This window comes from Myxocyprinus asiaticus, chromosome 18, assembly GCF_019703515.2.
Source record: "Myxocyprinus asiaticus isolate MX2 ecotype Aquarium Trade chromosome 18, UBuf_Myxa_2, whole genome shotgun sequence".
NCBI classification, from domain to species: domain Eukaryota; kingdom Metazoa; phylum Chordata; class Actinopteri; order Cypriniformes; family Catostomidae; genus Myxocyprinus; species Myxocyprinus asiaticus.
The window spans coordinates 28,032,864-28,049,974 of NC_059361.1; the positions used below are offsets into that span (position 1 = coordinate 28,032,864).

The 17,111-nt window shown below is 36.6% G+C and overlaps 2 protein-coding genes across 11 annotated transcripts in view; both read left to right on the forward strand.

Annotated features, from left to right (window-relative positions):
- The window catches only part of LOC127456388 (zinc finger CCCH domain-containing protein 18-like), a 48,147-nt gene extending 44,480 nt beyond the window's left edge, over positions 1-3,667 (forward strand). For all 10 annotated transcript variants that reach the window (XM_051724843.1, XM_051724847.1, XM_051724849.1 and 7 more), the window contains 2 exons: positions 2,111-2,207; positions 2,628-3,667. In XM_051724843.1, the coding sequence (XP_051580803.1) occupies positions 2,111-2,207; positions 2,628-2,853 (323 nt within the window). In that variant the 3' untranslated portion in view covers positions 2,854-3,667. The remainder of the gene's footprint in view (positions 1-2,110; positions 2,208-2,627) is intronic.
- Positions 3,668-8,111: 4,444 nt separating this feature from the next.
- On the forward strand, positions 8,112-9,664 carry LOC127456407 (interleukin-17C-like). The gene is made up of 3 exons (XM_051724879.1): positions 8,112-8,248; positions 8,360-8,625; positions 8,950-9,664. Exons 1-3 carry the CDS (start codon positions 8,222-8,224, stop codon positions 9,179-9,181), a joined length of 525 nt encoding a protein of 174 aa, XP_051580839.1. The 5' UTR covers positions 8,112-8,221; the 3' UTR covers positions 9,182-9,664.
- The last annotated feature ends 7,447 nt before the right edge of the window (positions 9,665-17,111 follow it).

Below are 17,111 nucleotides of genomic sequence, written 5' to 3' on the forward strand. Positions count from 1 at the left end.
GAGAAGGGGATTAAAACAAGTCCACATACAAGGTAATTGGATGCATAGATCATTAGATAATCCACACAAAGCACATTGTGCACACAGCACATAATGTGTTATCTGGCTAAACACACTTTAGCTTTCCTGGATCAGATGACTTCATCAGAAATTATGTAGTTCGTTGTCCAGCGTCATGGAAAGCTAAACTAAACGTATTAGGATTCAGATCGCTGCAACAAGAGGTGGAAGTCGTCCAAATATTGGCAGAGAGGATCATTCACTCTAATTACATATGGCCACCAGGAGATGGCGCCAAGTGCATAACACTGACTCGATGGCTCAAATGACACAGAGTGGAACTGAATGAGACCTCGTTACTCATGTCTGCATGCTTTGTAGAGAGCATACCTTTAGTCATTGTTGTGTTTGCATTAGGGACGGGCATTTTGGTCATTTTGTCTACTCGAGTACTCTGACTAATTACGAGGGGCAATGACATGTTCATAACTGTATATATAATAATATGTTTGACAAACGTCTATGGCTGCTGCATTGTGGCTTGTTCTAGTGTATCATCTATTCATTATTATAGGCTGTTATAAAATAATGTTACAAAATTTACAAAAGATTGCATAATCAAAATATAATGCATCATATTTTGTCATCATGTGAAGAATTGCTGCCCAACTCTGAAAGAATGTGCACAACGTGCGTCTGTCTGTTCTACCTTCAGGTTACCATAGTAATCTAAGTAAGCGCGCACCAGTTTTTTTAGTGACTGTCTGTCTATTTTCAAATAACAGGAGACACCATAACCTTCACATTTTTAATATGCGTGTTAAGTTGAAGTTCAGTTTTGAAGACACTGCATTGTGTTCCATTTAGCTGCACTCTGTCTATCTGTTTGAAACACAACGTGTTGTGTTCACTGAAAGTTCACTGCCACACGCGCCTTGTGTGTGTGTGTGTGTGTCCAAATGCTCACTCTTGTGAGGAAAGCCGCGATGCTCTGTATTGTTGTTGCTGTGATTCACGAAGTGTTCCATTCAACTCAGGGAGTCTGAATTTCCACCTTTCAACTGGGGAAAGTGCAATAGAATGACACTTTATATCAGACATCTAACTTGGAAATTTTCATTAATTTCGTCGAGATGCAGGTGTTAATTCATGCAAACATTTCAGCACCCAGGACAGGAAGGTTTACAGTCAGTGACAAACAATCACTTTTATTAAATAATATCCATTAACGAGTCTAAGTTAAATGATAATAAACGTGTTTAGCAAATGTTTTGGAGAGACAGGTGTTCAAAACACGGTTAATTACACTCTCTTTTGATTATCGTAACGATAGCATTGCAGTGTCGTATATCAGTTTGGTTGCTATGAGACATCTCTGACAATCAATGTACCCCTCAATCACAACGTAATCAGTCTCAAAATTAAAAATAAGCTCCCTCTTTGACACGTTTGTGTTTAGTTGTCAGGTAATTGTCACTGAATTTTGAATTAAGTGAAAAGTCACATCATACTTGATAACCATCGATCATCGTTTTCATGATCGATCATTGCTGCCACATCAGAGTACTCGAGTACTCATGCACATCCCTAGTTTGCATGTGTATGTAGTTCTTATGTACTTTATTATGTTTTTATGTAATAATTATGTTTTATTTGTTTGGAGAGGCTTTTGGACTCTTGAAGATACTTTTGGACACTAGGATAAATTAATTTAGTCGTAACTTTTTCATAACTTTTGATTGCTTTGTCGTATCAACACAAAATTTTACTCCGTTACAGGTGACATGATTGGGAACAAAATGCAGTTTTTCAGAGCTACCTTATTTACGCCCTGAGATATATAATGTCAAATCAGAAAAATAAGGGAAAAGTTGGTTTTTGGCTCTTTATTTTTTCTTTTTTTTCTCAGCAGTTTCTGAGGCTGAGAGTCTCACAATTTATCATAATCTATATCATTAAAAAATGTATATATTCTTTAAAATGATGCCAAACAATTGACCCTCTTTGTTTTTTTGTTTTTAGTTCTATGTCTTTAATTTTGAAACAGGAAATCTTTAAAAACACCTTCAGAGCTTTAATAAAAGTGTCCTTCTCCGGTCTTTCTCCATAGGGCGAGACAGGAGGATGCCCGGGCGGCCACTGCTCTCTCCCAGGATGGAACGGCCCAAAGGCCAGGGTCCTCGACCTATGCCACCACCAGGAGAAAGGTAACACTGTCACTTTCTTTTTATTCACACTCGTTTGAGTGTCCCTTAAAATATGTGGGAAATTCCAATAGCTACCTTGTAACACAACAAATTCATATAGGTAAAATTAGCCTGAATGTAAACATAAAAATTTTCTTTAAGTAAGGATTGTGTTAAAGGGTAAAATCCCACTGATATGTTCTGTTTGTGCAGACATAAAATATAGATGTCATATACTCCGTATGTTGACATATGTAGAAGGAGAGAGAAATCATGCATATTTATGATATAAGAAATCCCCATGTTTTTTTATTTTTTATTCTTTAGTTCCCTTTTTATACACTCTGTGGACCTTGTACAATCAAGGTGTTTTAACAGATTTTAAAATATTACCTTGGATTCCTATTCTGTAACTCAATTCTTTATTTTTTTTAACTCTAGAAAGCGTCCTTTGTCTCCACCACCCAAGTCCTCTGGAAAAAGTCCTGCTGCCGTGTCTGCAGGTAAACCTGCTGCACCTGTGGCTGGATCTGGGCCTGGGTCCGCCTCTAGTTCCAGCTCAGGCAAGCCGAGCAGCACCCTTTCTCGTCGCGAGGAGCTGCTGAAACAGTTGAAGGCTGTCGAGGACGCCATAGCACGCAAAAGGGCCAAAATCCCTGGGAAATAAACCACCATGTCAGTCTGGCCTCGGACAGCTTCTGTGACATCTTATTTCTTGATGCCCAGTATTTGTCAGAAATGGGAAAATGGTCACTGTTCATTAACTCACAGGGCATCGCATATGTCTCCAGGGGGAAAAAGAAACCACCTTTACATTTCAACCCAGTTTTCCCTCAGAGAGAGGTTGTCTAGATTTTATATTGATGTGATAATGTTGAGAAGTGGCACTGTTGATCTTCGCTTGTTTGTTTTTGCAGGAAGATGGAATCTTTACTGTAGTCTCTCAAAGGACTTTGTACATCCAATGCATATTTTTTTCTCTCCATCTTCCCTTAAATCCTTCACTCTTCTCTCTCATAATCTATTTGCTTTTTCTATTTGGCTCCGAACTTTGTCAGTTTGGCCGATCCTGGACACATCCGTACATTTGATGTCTTGGTCAAAGGACCTGGAACCTCATAGTTAGCAAAGTCCACCTTAACCAATGAAATTGTCTTTCCACCTCCATATGTTAAGCATTTCGTGACTACTGTTTCTCACCATGTACAAATATTCTAAGCCAGATGACGCAACAGCAGTTGCTTCAAGTGTATGATTCTATAGAACGAATGACAGTGATGTAAAATATTGCTTTTATAAGTTTCTGCATTGTTTTTTCCCCCCTAGCTTTTCAAATGTAAACTTGCATTTTATTTGTCCCTCATTTTTAGTTGAGTGTGAGAGGCTGCAATGGGGACACCTGGAGATAAGGAAAAATTTCCGTCTTGCTTTTTGTGAAAGAAAAAAGCTTCTAAATAAACTATTTTGATAAAGAGAATAAATCTTTTGATTCCTATTCCCTCAGTCTAAAGTTGAGATTGCATCTAGTGCTAAGCATTCTCAGTGCTTTCTGCTGTCTGTGTGCACATGTTAACCGTTGGTTGATTCTTGAATGTAAACCTGTTTGATCTTCCACTTTCCTACCTCTGCAGGTAAGAATGATTGCTTACAGCAATTCAATGAGATGAGCTCATGGACAGGGTAGGAGCATTACTCATCTTCCGTTATTGCGTTGTCCATTTCTTAATCTTACATTATTTGCACATTTGTTACGTCATAAGTTTAGTTAAATAATCTTCTTGGATACACCCACATTCTTTCAGGATCAATTTTAAATTATTAAGCCAACTTATTGTAGTGGTGCACTTCTGATTTGGTGTCAGTGCAGCAGAATATAATATAAATGCCTGTTAATGTTGAAATTGTTGGGCCATTTTATCACAATGTTACTTTAGTCCTCAAGTTTAAGATAGACAAGGAATTTCTCATGGTACAGGTACTGGCACAGTACAAAGTGTGTTGATACCAAAACTTAAATGCATAGTGTCCATTTTTTTTATGATTATTAAGAGGTAATATTTCCACCTTGATGACAGCCATCCCTTTGTCATATACTTCAACTGTTAAATTATATATTGAATAAGTTATTCCTATCAAATCAAACACAAAAGTAGCTTTAAACAATGTACAAGATATCAGTGTAAAGAATACATTTGGCACACAGTTGGCCAGTCACAATTTTCAAATGCACATTACTGTAGATTTTTGTACGTCATGTTTTTAGATTTAAGTTTTTGAGTTGTTGGGAGTTTGCTTTACATTCAGTGAATTTTCAGAACTGTTATTTATTTATTTTTTTCTCAATAAAAAACACTTCATATTACACAATTATTTTTAGAAATACACATTTCCATTTTATTACAAAATTCCATCAAAATAAATTGGGTAATGGTTAACAAAAAATATACACTGGCAGCCAAAGGTTTGCTATAATGTACAGATTTTGCTCTTAAGTAAAGAAATTGGAACTTTTATTCACCAAAGTGGCATTCAACTGATCACAATGTATAGTCAGGACATTAATAACATGAAAAATTACAATTACAATTTGAAAAAAATATTCAGAACTTCTTAAACTACTTCAAAGAGTTCTCATCAAAAATCCTCCACGTGCAGCAATGACAGCTTTGCAGATCCTTGGCATTCTAGTTGTCAGTATGTCCAGATACTCTGACATTTCACCCCACGCTTCCTGTAGCACTTGCCATAGATGTGGCTGTCTTGTTGGGCACTTCTCACACACCTTACAGTCTAGCTGATCCTACAAAAGCTCAATGGGGTTAAGATCCATAACACTCTTTTCCAGTTATCTGTTGTCCAATGTCTGTGTTTCTTTGCCCACTCTAACCTTTTCTTTTTGTTTTTGTTTCAAAAGTGGCTTTTTCTTTGAAATTCTTCCCATAAGGCCTGCACCCCTGAGTCTTCTCTTTACTGTTGTACATGAAACTGATGTTGAGCGGGTAGAATTCAATGAAGCTGTCAGCTGAGGACATGTGAGGTGTCTATTTCTCAAACTAGAGACTCTGATGTACTTATCCTCTTGTTTAGTTGTACATCTGGCCTTCCACATCTCATTCTGTCCTTATTCGAGCTAGTTGTCCTTTCTCTTTTGAAGACTGTAGTGTACACCTTTGTAAGAAATCTTAAGTTTTTTTTGGCAATTTCAAGCATTGTATAGCCTATTTATTTTGAGTTTCTAGAGAAAGCTGTTTCTTTTTTGCCATTTTTGACCTAATATTGACCTTAAGACATGCCAGTCTATTGCATACTGTGGCACCTCAAGGATAAGGTGTTGGAGTGATGGCAGCTGGAAATGGGGCGTGTCTAGATTTGATCAAAAATGACTTTTTTCAAATAGTGATGGTGCTGTTTTTTATATCAGCAATGTCCTGACTATACTCTGTGATCAGTTGAATGCCACTTCGGTGAATTAAAGTACCAATTTCCTTCTGAAACAGCAAAATCTGTACATTATTCCAAACTTTTGGCCGCCAGTGTATGTTTAATGAATTTAATTTTGTTAAAAACTACACAATTCAATTTGTAGGAATTCGTTATGAATTTGAAATGTGTAAATCTTAAAATAGGCTAAAAGATATATTTTCAATGAAGCTTCACATTCAACAACATTCTATCCAAGACAGTGAATGCAGATATCTGACAACTTCAGGTCACTATAGTATCTGCAGAGGCACTAATACTAATTCTGTAACTAAATAAGAAAGTTATGAAATGTTAGATAACCTAAAAACAGAGGAATTCACTTTTTGGCCCCCACATTTTAAGATTTTGGAGCATTTTTGTTACTTTTGGTGGCATTAAATTTTTGTTTGCAATGTGCAATGAATGCTGCATCAGATATTGCTGTGCAAATTACAGTTTGACATCAGAATGTATGTGAAATGAAATGTCAAAATAACTAATTGGGTACATTAGGGCACATCACAGTAGGGCCAAAGTCATTACGGTGCTCTGTTACCTACTCCCATTCTCTGTAGTCTTGAATGGGAGTAGGTAACAGAGCACCGTAATGTCCAGAAGTGGAATATATATACAAGTTATGTATGGAAGCTTAGGGGACTCCTGGAGAGATGTTTTTTCTGAGTGGTTGATCACAACATGATTTTGGGAAATTCACATGGTCTTGTCCCAAGTTAATCTTGTGATGGCAAATCTTAGTTAATGAATGACCTGTTCTTGAGAGCTCTTTTGTCATGTCCAAACCAGTGGGGGGCTCCCACACTTTATCACCATACTTGCTGTTCCAGAGCTTTGAAAAGGTCATGAAATGCTCAGAAAAAGGGAAATTTTCTCTTCCACCAGAATCAGAATACTAGTGATTCCTATCCATGTTAATGTTATATATATATTTTTTTTACATAACATTATAAATACATTAATTTTAATGTACACATTAGTTTATCTGAAATGCAGGGTCATTTTGGTCTTTCTAGTTGGTTAAGATGTTTTTTCTCTTAAATTTTAAGACAAATATTTGTTTTACAAACACGTAATTACTTTTCCTGTGAAAACAGGATATACATGTATTAATGACTGTAAAAGAAAGGCCACTTAATTAAGCAGCTTAGGCTACTCCAGACTGTTGCTGTGCAAGGAGAATACACTGTAAAATCGAAGTAGTTGACATTACTTTGATTTTTAAGGCAATCTGTTTGCATGCTTTTTCTGAGAATGCTCAAAACATTACTTATATTAAAATCCTGTTGATGGAATTTTGCTCTAAGTGTGTGTCTATTTTGTTTTCTAATGTACTATGAGTTTTTTGGATTCTGCATCCTAAAACCTGATAAATTCGACGTGCTTGCCTTTGTATGTTTTTTGCTTTTTCTAAGTAACACTTATTTGGCTCAAGTAAAGTGAACTTAATTATTTAAGTACAGTTTACTAGTTACAAGTAAACTTAACTAATCTGTGATTAAAGTATCTTTGTTTTTATTATTTAAATTGAGTTTTAGCACGTCTTATACAGTATAAGGGAAATTATCACTGGACTCTAGGTTAGCCATATGGCACACTGGATTCTCCTCAGTACTTAGTGCACATAAATAGGCACTTTTGTAAAATACGACTGAGTAAAGAAGAATTATTTAAGTTTAACAGGCTCCTAGTTCACCAGACATAACACTAATCACCCTCATGGTTACTTGACACAAATAACAACTATCAACCAGCTACAATAAAACAACAATAGTCATAATTTTTTAATAACAATTATATTTCTCCATAAATTCCCTTATTTTGACCAAACATACATAATTTATACAAGCGCAAGGGCTTATGTGTATTCCACACAGCCACAATTGTGTGTTTAATCATTTTAAGTTAGTTGTGCTCGAAGCCAAAGTTTAAAGAACTTATATATTTCAGTTAGGAACACTTCGTTATTAATGACAACTTTAGGATTTAGAGAGTAATGGTAACTGAATTAAAACTAGTAAGAATAGTTAAAATAAAGCTTATTTTGGGTCAACTAATTTTTTTTATTTGATATATCTATTAGTATTTAGATACAATGAGATTACTGATGATATGAGGGGGAATACCCCAAGATATCAAGTGAAATGATTGACAGATTATACAGTTTTGCTTAATTTTACAACAATAAATAAATAATGGGAAAGTGTTTTGTGTTCATATTAACTACAGTAATCTTAAATAGCTTTATGTTGATTGATTGTGATTATTATGAAAAAAAGTGAAGGTCTCCCTGACGTGTTATGTTTTTGTTTTTTGGTTCCAGAAACAATAGCCTATAATGCCGTCCCTCTGGTGTATATGTTGCTTCAGATGAAAGCGGAAGCACGGAAGTGAATATTTATTAATATTTCCTGGTTGACTCGGATTTTCCCAGGTGTTGGGAGACTGCAGGTGAGTAGCCTATAAATGCAGGCCAGCAGTGCAGGAAAGTTTAGAAGCCTTATGAGCACAAGCTGAGCATTAATATATTATTTATAAGAGCATTACTTGAGATTTTTATGCTAAAACCTGAACAAATTATGTGGGTAAGTAGTAAAACATTTTTTAAATGATTCATATTTCAAAATGATTCAAAAATTCTACGGCAACCTGTTGACTTGTTTTCATTTTTGTGTGTTTTTTTCCCCCCATTGCAGACTCCACTGTTATTTGGAATAATTTTCAGTTTCTTGTCGGAGATCGTCGCGGAAGGGAAACATTTGGGATGTTACCATGAATGTGAACATGGGTTCAACAAAGTCCAGCAAAAGTTGCTTCGAGCCTTGCGAGTGTCCCAACACGCACCACTACTTCCCGTTAATCATGCAGCGGACTCCTGTTCGGCTTTCTTGAGCGAGCTGTCGGGTCACGAGCGCTCTTCATTAGGGCGCAACAAGCGCTCACTCGCCCCCTGGCGGATAAGGTATGTGTCGCTCGCTCCTTCACCCAATTAGTCTACCTTATTTAGAGTGGCGCCATATTTGTTGCTCTATTGTTAAAATCTGTGTTATACATGTACATAGCCTATTTTCAGTATATCCTTCACAACCTCGTTTTCATTCCAGTTAACTGTGGTGCTACTCTGAATAAGGTCTATTAGGACATATTATGTCTTAGCTGCTGCTCAGTTTGTTTGTTGCTGCGGCTTAAGAAATGTCAGAGCATTTTCATACTGTTTGCATAGGATTAAATAAATAAACGTAATATCTAGTTTAGACTAATGTGACTGTTTTAATTGTATTTTCAGGACGGTGCATAAGCCAGATATGTTGCCCTCAACATACGAGGAAGCAGAATGTCTGTGTGATGGATGCATCATTAACGGCACTGAAAACATGAGCTACAACTCTGTACCTGTAGAGGAAAATCGATTATTTCTGAAGAAGGTCAAGTGTCCATTTGACGAGAACAAATACTCTTTAGAGTATGAATATGTGAAAGTAACTGTGGCCTGTACCTGTGTGGTCCCTAAACAGTAATCTCCTATAGAGGACAATATTGACCAAAACCCGTAGAGACGTGTCTCGTGTACTGTCGTGTTTGTTTTAAAATGCAATTTTTGTGAGTGACTTACTTTGTTAGATATGCTTATATTTATAAGCTGAAGAGGTTGCATGTGTCACATGACTTATTTTTTAGCTTTTAACCCACATGGACTTTCTTGAATGGAAGACGTATTTGTATTATGGTAAAACACTACTTTATATTGGCTTTTTTATTTATATAATAATTTATTGACTATTTATTTAACTTTTATGTGTGAATATGAATCCTGTGCCTAACTTGCCATTTTGGTGAAGAATCAGGCAAGGAACTCAACTCTGTCAATGACAGAAATAGTGATACAAAATGTGTCTTATATTGTGATGACAGAAAATGTTTTAGAATGTTTTGTTTCCCTAAACCTTGTAATTTGTCCTGATGGTATTATATTTATATAGTGTAAAACAGAATAAAATCTATGCTGATCTTCATTGATTGATTCATTCATTTATTCATTCATTCATATCTGTAGATTCCTATGTTTTAACATCCTGGGGTCCAAGAATTCATTTTTCTCCACTGCATATTGGTTTTTAGCATATTTTGTTTTGGGGTGAATTTTGTTTGACAATGGTAGTCAAATGGTAAAGTTTTGATTTTAAAGGAATATTGCAGGTTCAAAAGTTAAGCTCTGTTAACTGACAGTATTTGTGGCATAATGTTGATTACCACAAAAATGTCCCTTTTCATTAAAAAAAAAAAAAAAGGAATCTGGGTCCATAGTCACAAAGATTTTTATCTTACCATAGGATGGCATGAGAGTGAGTAAATGATGAAAGAGTTTTCATTTTTGGGTGAACTATCCCTTTATTCTAATTGTTATTTTTAAATAATATTCTTTTTAATAAACATGTAATTTACATGACTTTTAATGTCTTGATATTAAGTTTGCTACACAAACACGCATCTTGATAATTTAAGTTTAAACACTCTACCTATAGTTAAACGCTCTATATTATTAAAAATTAATTGCAGAATTAATTAATGATAAGAAGTTAAATAAAAGAAGACATATCGTATATTTAGCTGTATGGAATATACTGTATAGTAAATAGGTCTATCTATTAGTCTGTATCGGACAGAAAATAGTAAAAAAAAAAAAAAAAAAAACACACACACTTTCATAGACTGGAAGCTGCGATATTACATCGTCCCCATTATAATATTACAGTTTTTCTCAATCGCTTTGGCTAAATTCTCATTAAGTTCAAATCTCTGTACAATTAGTTTCTTGTTCACACCAGATTTGAATTTCTTATCCATTTAAGCAAATTGCACGTGTTTTGGCACGTGTGCAAAAGAGCAAGTACAATTGTCTACAATTTGCACAATAACTAAATGCACATGCCTTGCTGATCAAAACCGATGAGCTGATTCTCAGTGAAATTGTCATATTCTTCACAACTTCTAAACATTCTTTCATCGTGTGAGCCATCACATGCAAAATGATCCATTCAATTATCAAAATCTGTCACATACATGTATATCCATAAATATCTATGACATGGAATGTTTTTCATTGTGTGTTTTTTATTGTGTTTTTTTTTTGTTGTTGTTGTTGTTGTTGTTGCATGGATGCCATTTTGTGGCAATTTCCTTTTCACTATATATGGCTTTACAAGAAATGTGTAAAAATGGACATGCAAATGTGAATTTTCTGTTTACACACATTGCTTCAATATTGACTTTTCCCAGTAAACTTTTCCCAACTGTTGAAATGGGTCTCTAAAAAGCTCAGTGTGATAGACAATAGCATTCAGCTAGACAAAACCAGGGGCAGACTAGCCATCAGGACAACTGGGACTTTTCCTGGAGGGCCGGCCGCGAAACGGGCTGAAATTGGTCGCTGTGTTATGCAGAATGGGCCACATAACGGTGCCGTGATATGCCGAAGGGGGCAGCAATATGCAGAAAAGGACAGTGATACCATCATGTGGAGGGCTGGATCCGGCCCACGGGCCATAAGTTGCCCAGGTCTGTTCTATAAGATGACCAACCCCCAACCTAGGGCAAGAAGAAGGTAATTTGTCCCAGCTTTCATCTGATTATTATAAAATGTATAAATATTAATAAATCCATATTTATATGCCCATGTTTTTACTAAAACTCTTACTTCCTTATTTTTATTATTTTTTTATGTGGTGTTGTGACATGCCTGATTTTAGGGTTCCCCCACCTCCGAAATCCCAATTTAACCCCTGCTTGTAAGTAGCTTTTAGTAGCCAATCCGAGCGCAGGAGGCAGGACCTGCCAGATTACGGGTGGGAAAAAAATAACAGGTTGCTATGGATGACATCACGTTTTATTAGCTTGCTCTTTTAAATCGCCCTCAGTGATTAGTAGACAGGGAACCGTCATTTATATACATACAGACAGACAGACAGACAGACAGACAGACAAATAGACAGATAGATAGATACTTTTTCTGTTGATGAACATTTTTTCATCCTGAATTGATGTAATGAAACGAGCGTGCATCCCGTCAGCAGCATCAATACACTGTAGTCACGCGATTGCCGTGATTCCCTGTAAATGCCCCTTTTTTCTCTGCAGCAAACACGCATACACAGGATAAAATACGCTATGAATTGTCAGACGATGTGCAGTCTGGAGAATTATATGCATATATAGTTGATATGCACTCACCGGCCACTTTATTTATTTATTTTAATTTTCTCCCCTTTTCTCCCCAATTTGGAATGCTCAATTCCCAGTGCACTCTAAGTCCTTGTTATGGCGTAGTGACTCGCCTCAATCTGGGTGGCGGAGGACGAATCTTAGTTGCCTCCGCATCTGAGACCATCAATCCGCACATCTTATCACGTGGATTGTTGAGGTTTGCACAACTCACCACGTGCCCCACCCAGAGCAAGAACCACATTATAGCGACCAAGAGGAGGTTACACTATGTGACTCTACCCTCCCTAGCAACTGGGCCAATTTGGTTGCTTAGGAGACCTGGTTGGAGTCACTCAGCACGCCCTGGATTCAAACTCGCGACTCCAGGGGTGGTAGTCAGCGTCAGTACTCGCTGAGCTACCCAGGCCCCCCACCGGCCACTTTATTAGGTACACCTGTACACCTAATTATTCATTCGATTATCTAATCAGCCAATCGTTGTAATGTATAAAATCAAGCAGATACAGGTCAGGAGCTTCAGTTAATGTTCACATCAACCATCAAAATGGGGAAAAAATGTGATCTCAGTGATTTGGACTGTGGCATGATTGTTGGTGCCAGATGGGCTGGTTTGAGTATTTCTGTAACTGTTGATCTCCCGGGATTTTCACTCACAACAGTCTCTAGAGTTTACTCAGAATGGTGCCAAAAACAAAAGACTTTCAGTGAGCGGCAGTTCTGCAGACGGAAACGCCTTGTTGATGAGAGAGGTCAACAGAGAATGGCCTGACTGGTTCGAGCAGACAGAAAGGCTGCGGTAACTCAGATAACCACTCTGTACAATTGTAGTGAGAAGAATAGCATCTCAGAATGCTATTCTGAGATGCGGGTTGGCACTGTTTTGGTACGAGGGAGACCTACACAATATTAGGCAGGTGGCTTAAATGTTGTGGCTGATCGGTGTGTGTGTGTGTATATATATATCTATATATATATATATAGATATATATATACAGTATATATGTAGACTATATATATAGTATATATACACTGTATATTGCATTTATATTACTTATACGTATGTTACTTCCGAACCTGGTCACAATTGAAGTTCCAGCAAGCAAACTGAAGACGCTTGAGTTTGTTGTTGATGAGAGCAGAGGCTGTTTTTCTTGAAACCCTCCCAAACAACTTATGGTGATGTAGGTGATGTCTGATATTTTTTTAGACTTTCTGACCTCAAGACCCAACTAATTTCTGCAATTCTCCAGATGTGATCCTAGGAGATACTTTGGCCACTTGAACCATCCTCCTCACTGTGCGTGGAGACAGTATACTAGACACACGTCCCTTTTCCAGGCTGATTCTTAAGATCTCCAGTTGATTGGAACTTGTTAATTATTGCCCTGATGGTGAAAATGGGAATTTTAACTGCTTTGGCTATTTTCTTATAGCCACTTCCCATTTTGTGAAGCTCAACAACCTTTTGCCGCACATCATAACTTTATTCTTTAGTCTAACACACTATGATTGATGATTAAGGGAATTTGGACTGTGTGTTACCTCATATTTATACCCCTGTGAAACAGGAAGTCATGGCTGAACAATTTCATGTTCTTAATCACCCAGGTGCACCAAAAAATGTAAAATATGAATGGGAATATACTTCAGATATATTTTACTCATAACAATTTCTAGGGGTACCAATAATTGTGGCCAATGTGTTTTGGAGAAAAATATTTATTTAGCTTTAGTTAGCTCTTTGAGAATTTTTTGAATGAAAGATCAAAAGGACAAACAATGCAGATTTTTTGCTTATATTTACCAAGGGTGCCAATATTTTTGGCCACAACTGTATGTCAGCATTTCTGTTAACATGCATATGAATACATTGAGGCATCTTCTTGTGAATCAGTGATATAATTTTTCTGTACTGTAGGTATCTTCAGGTTCCAGAGGTGGAAGTGCTGGAGGTAAGGCTCTGATCCAAGCACCCCCTTGGTTGAGGCGGCTGTGTGGACAGCTGCTGTCTGAGAGGTTAATGCAACCTCATGGGGTCCAAGCTGTATTCAGGGTCATCCTAGAGTGGACCGGAGGTAAGCAGGAATGGGACTGAATTATGAGTCCCGAACAGTTCAAATAAACATTTATAGCCAATGTTATTATTTAATTTGATGTTTGTTCATATGATTGTGTTGAGTCAAGTTTAAAAACAAAGGGGGGATTTTCGCATTGTATTCTCACCTGGGTATTTCTTAGTTTTGTTTTTATGTTGTCTGTCCAGTGGTTCTAACGTATTCACCTTTATTAAATGCAATATGGTGAAACCACTTGTTAGAGTACCAACTGTGACCTGTTGTCTGGGAAAGTACAACAATTAACTTCAAAAATGTGCAGAGGAGACAAAACCCATGATGTTGTGGCTAAACAAGTTAAAAATAGGATTGAGTTTGGGATATGCCAGTGAGTGGGAACATATGTTTTGCATATTCTGTAAACAGCGCAGGGTCAGAAGGTTCTGCAGTTTCTGCCATAATTATTAATTGCCGTTGGAAAAATATGCATTTCCATTTAGTATGTCATTCTGGAAAATTCCCTATATATTTCCAGTATGTTTATAATGCCAGATTAAACTATTCTTATTATATTTATTTTGGCTTTGTTTGGCTGGGATTTCCATCTCTGACCAGCAGGTGGAGAAGTGTGACACTGTGGCCAAGATCCTTGCTGCCTGTCCTCAGCAATCCCCCTCTGCTGAGAGCTACTACAGTCAAGTGTCTGTAAACATCCAGTATTTCTGTATTTACTATGAAAAGTGACTATTGCCATAATGATGTTTTAGACTTTTAGTTGGTTGCAAGTGTTGAACTATGAAATGATAGCAAATATCTGAATCAGGATTAAAGAAATAGTTTTCAAAAATAAAAAATTCTTTATTCACCCTCATCTCCTTACAAACTGTATGGCTTTCTTTCCTCTGTGGAACACAAAATCAGATATTTTGAAGAATTTACAAGCAGAATATTGTGACAAGGGACTGTTAAGCTCCAAAAAGGACATAAAACCACCATAAAAATTTCATAAAAATAGTCAGTGTGATGTGTACACTATATTCCAAGCCTTCTGAAGCCATACGATAGCTTTGGCTGATTTCCAAAGTCATAATTCATAGAAAATAGGGATGCACTGAAATTTAGTTTGAAAATAAAGAAAATTTGAGCACAATCTGTTACTTTAAAATACGGTAATGCTCACAAGTAGGAAAAGCGTTGTTTATGTTGCACATTAAAGTCCACATCCCCAGAAGTGAAGTGATCGCTCTCTTGGTCATTAGAGCATTTTCCAGTGCTCTGATAATTTGTGTTATTGTGTGTCACAGCCGTTACTGTCAAGTTGGGTTGCGCAGTATACTGGTACTAACGAAATATTGTGATACAAATATATAAAACGGTACGATATCATCTTGTTGCTAATTTCTGTACCATTCTACAGTGTGGTGCTATTAGCAAACTTTTATGGGATGTGACATTTTTGAGATGAAATCTATGACAATTTGACATTTAATCAAATTAAATCTTAATATGGCCAAGTGTAATCATTAAACAGCGGAATGATGTCATTTAATTAAAAAATATGCAGTCTACACGCACTGCACGCTTCAAAATGAATGAGAGAAGCTGCTCTGCTCATACTTCACACACAAACAGATCGCACATGATACCTGGAATGATCCGTCAAAATAAAAATAAAAATATTAAATTAAAATTATATTGAAATTGACTAGCAATTAGTAATATGAAATCCTACCACAACTAAAATGAACACAAAAGTGATTCACTAAAGAATCCATTACACATTTCAGGTCTGCATACAATGTGGGGATTTTCAATGGAATTACTGTTCATTTTTGCTGCTGCATTATCCAGTAGAGTAGTTAACAATAAAGGTTTCCTTAATAGGCTACACATTTTTTAATGTAATTCTTCTCTGTCTACTCTAGTTTATGGTTTTGGTGTACCCCTAATAATAACATTTAAAATTTGTTCATTTATTCCAAACAAGTGATTAAAATAATAATTTTCAGTTTCGGCCCAGTGTGTCCAGAATTTTCGGTTTCGGACAAGAATTTTCATTTCGTGCATACTTCCGTGTATTTCAAACTTACCCCACTTTAAATCTGATCTCGAGACACCAATGGCATTTGGCATAATTGACGTTAAACATGCCGTGACGCATCTTTATGCGCATATATGAAAATATACAGTGGAGAGAAAGATGTTCCACAGTAGAAAGAAACTCATTTAGGTTTGGATTGACATGGGGGTGAATAAATGATGATAGAATTTTCATTTTTGGTGATATGTTCCTTAGAAGTTGTAATGACTTTTCCTTCATAGACACTGTGTACACAAGATGTGCCTTTTAAACAAAAGGTATAAAAAATTGACTAACCAGGGCATATAAAATCTTTGAGTCAGATACTGGAGCTTCTGTATTTCAAAGACAAACTGACTGCACAGCAGTTCCAGAGAGTTGCCACCAGGGCAGCGCTCATCATGGTGCAAGATCAGCCCGAGTTTGCACAGCGATTCCTACTTTTGCCTCTTTTCTCCCCTCTTTATTGCTTGCAGAGGGAACAGGTTAGTTTGTGTGTTACTGCATTTTTGCTTGTTAAGCATTTTATATTGGCGAATTTAATAGAGGTTGTTATGCTGTAAAATGTATAGAGCTGCATCATGTTGCACACTACTGAAGAATGGTGCTTGAATTAATTATTAAGGCATGAAATCTTTTGAGCATTAACAATTAATTGATAAGCCAACAGTGGGATGCTTACACATTTTAATGTTTTTGAGATTAATTGTATTGCAGCCAATGACCTATTCCAGGATGCGTTGGAAGAGCGGGAGCTGACTCGCTGTATTGAGGATGTATACAAAGTGAGTGAACTATGCCGTCTTGTTTAAGCCATGCTGTGCATTATCACATCTATGAGCATAGATGCACTGGATGCACCTTAAAGCACTGGATAATGTAGTCTCTTTTGCTTCACCAAACAGAACATCTCTCACTTACGGTCAGTGTGCATTTTGAATTTGGCATGTTGTTAGGAATGTAAAGATATTTTTTCCTTATATTTATTTAGAATTGTAGTTTGGAAAAGACCAACAGGGATTGTTGCCCACAGCATACCTTGTCAGGAGATCCTGATATGGTGTCTATCTCACTCAGAGCATTCAATAAATC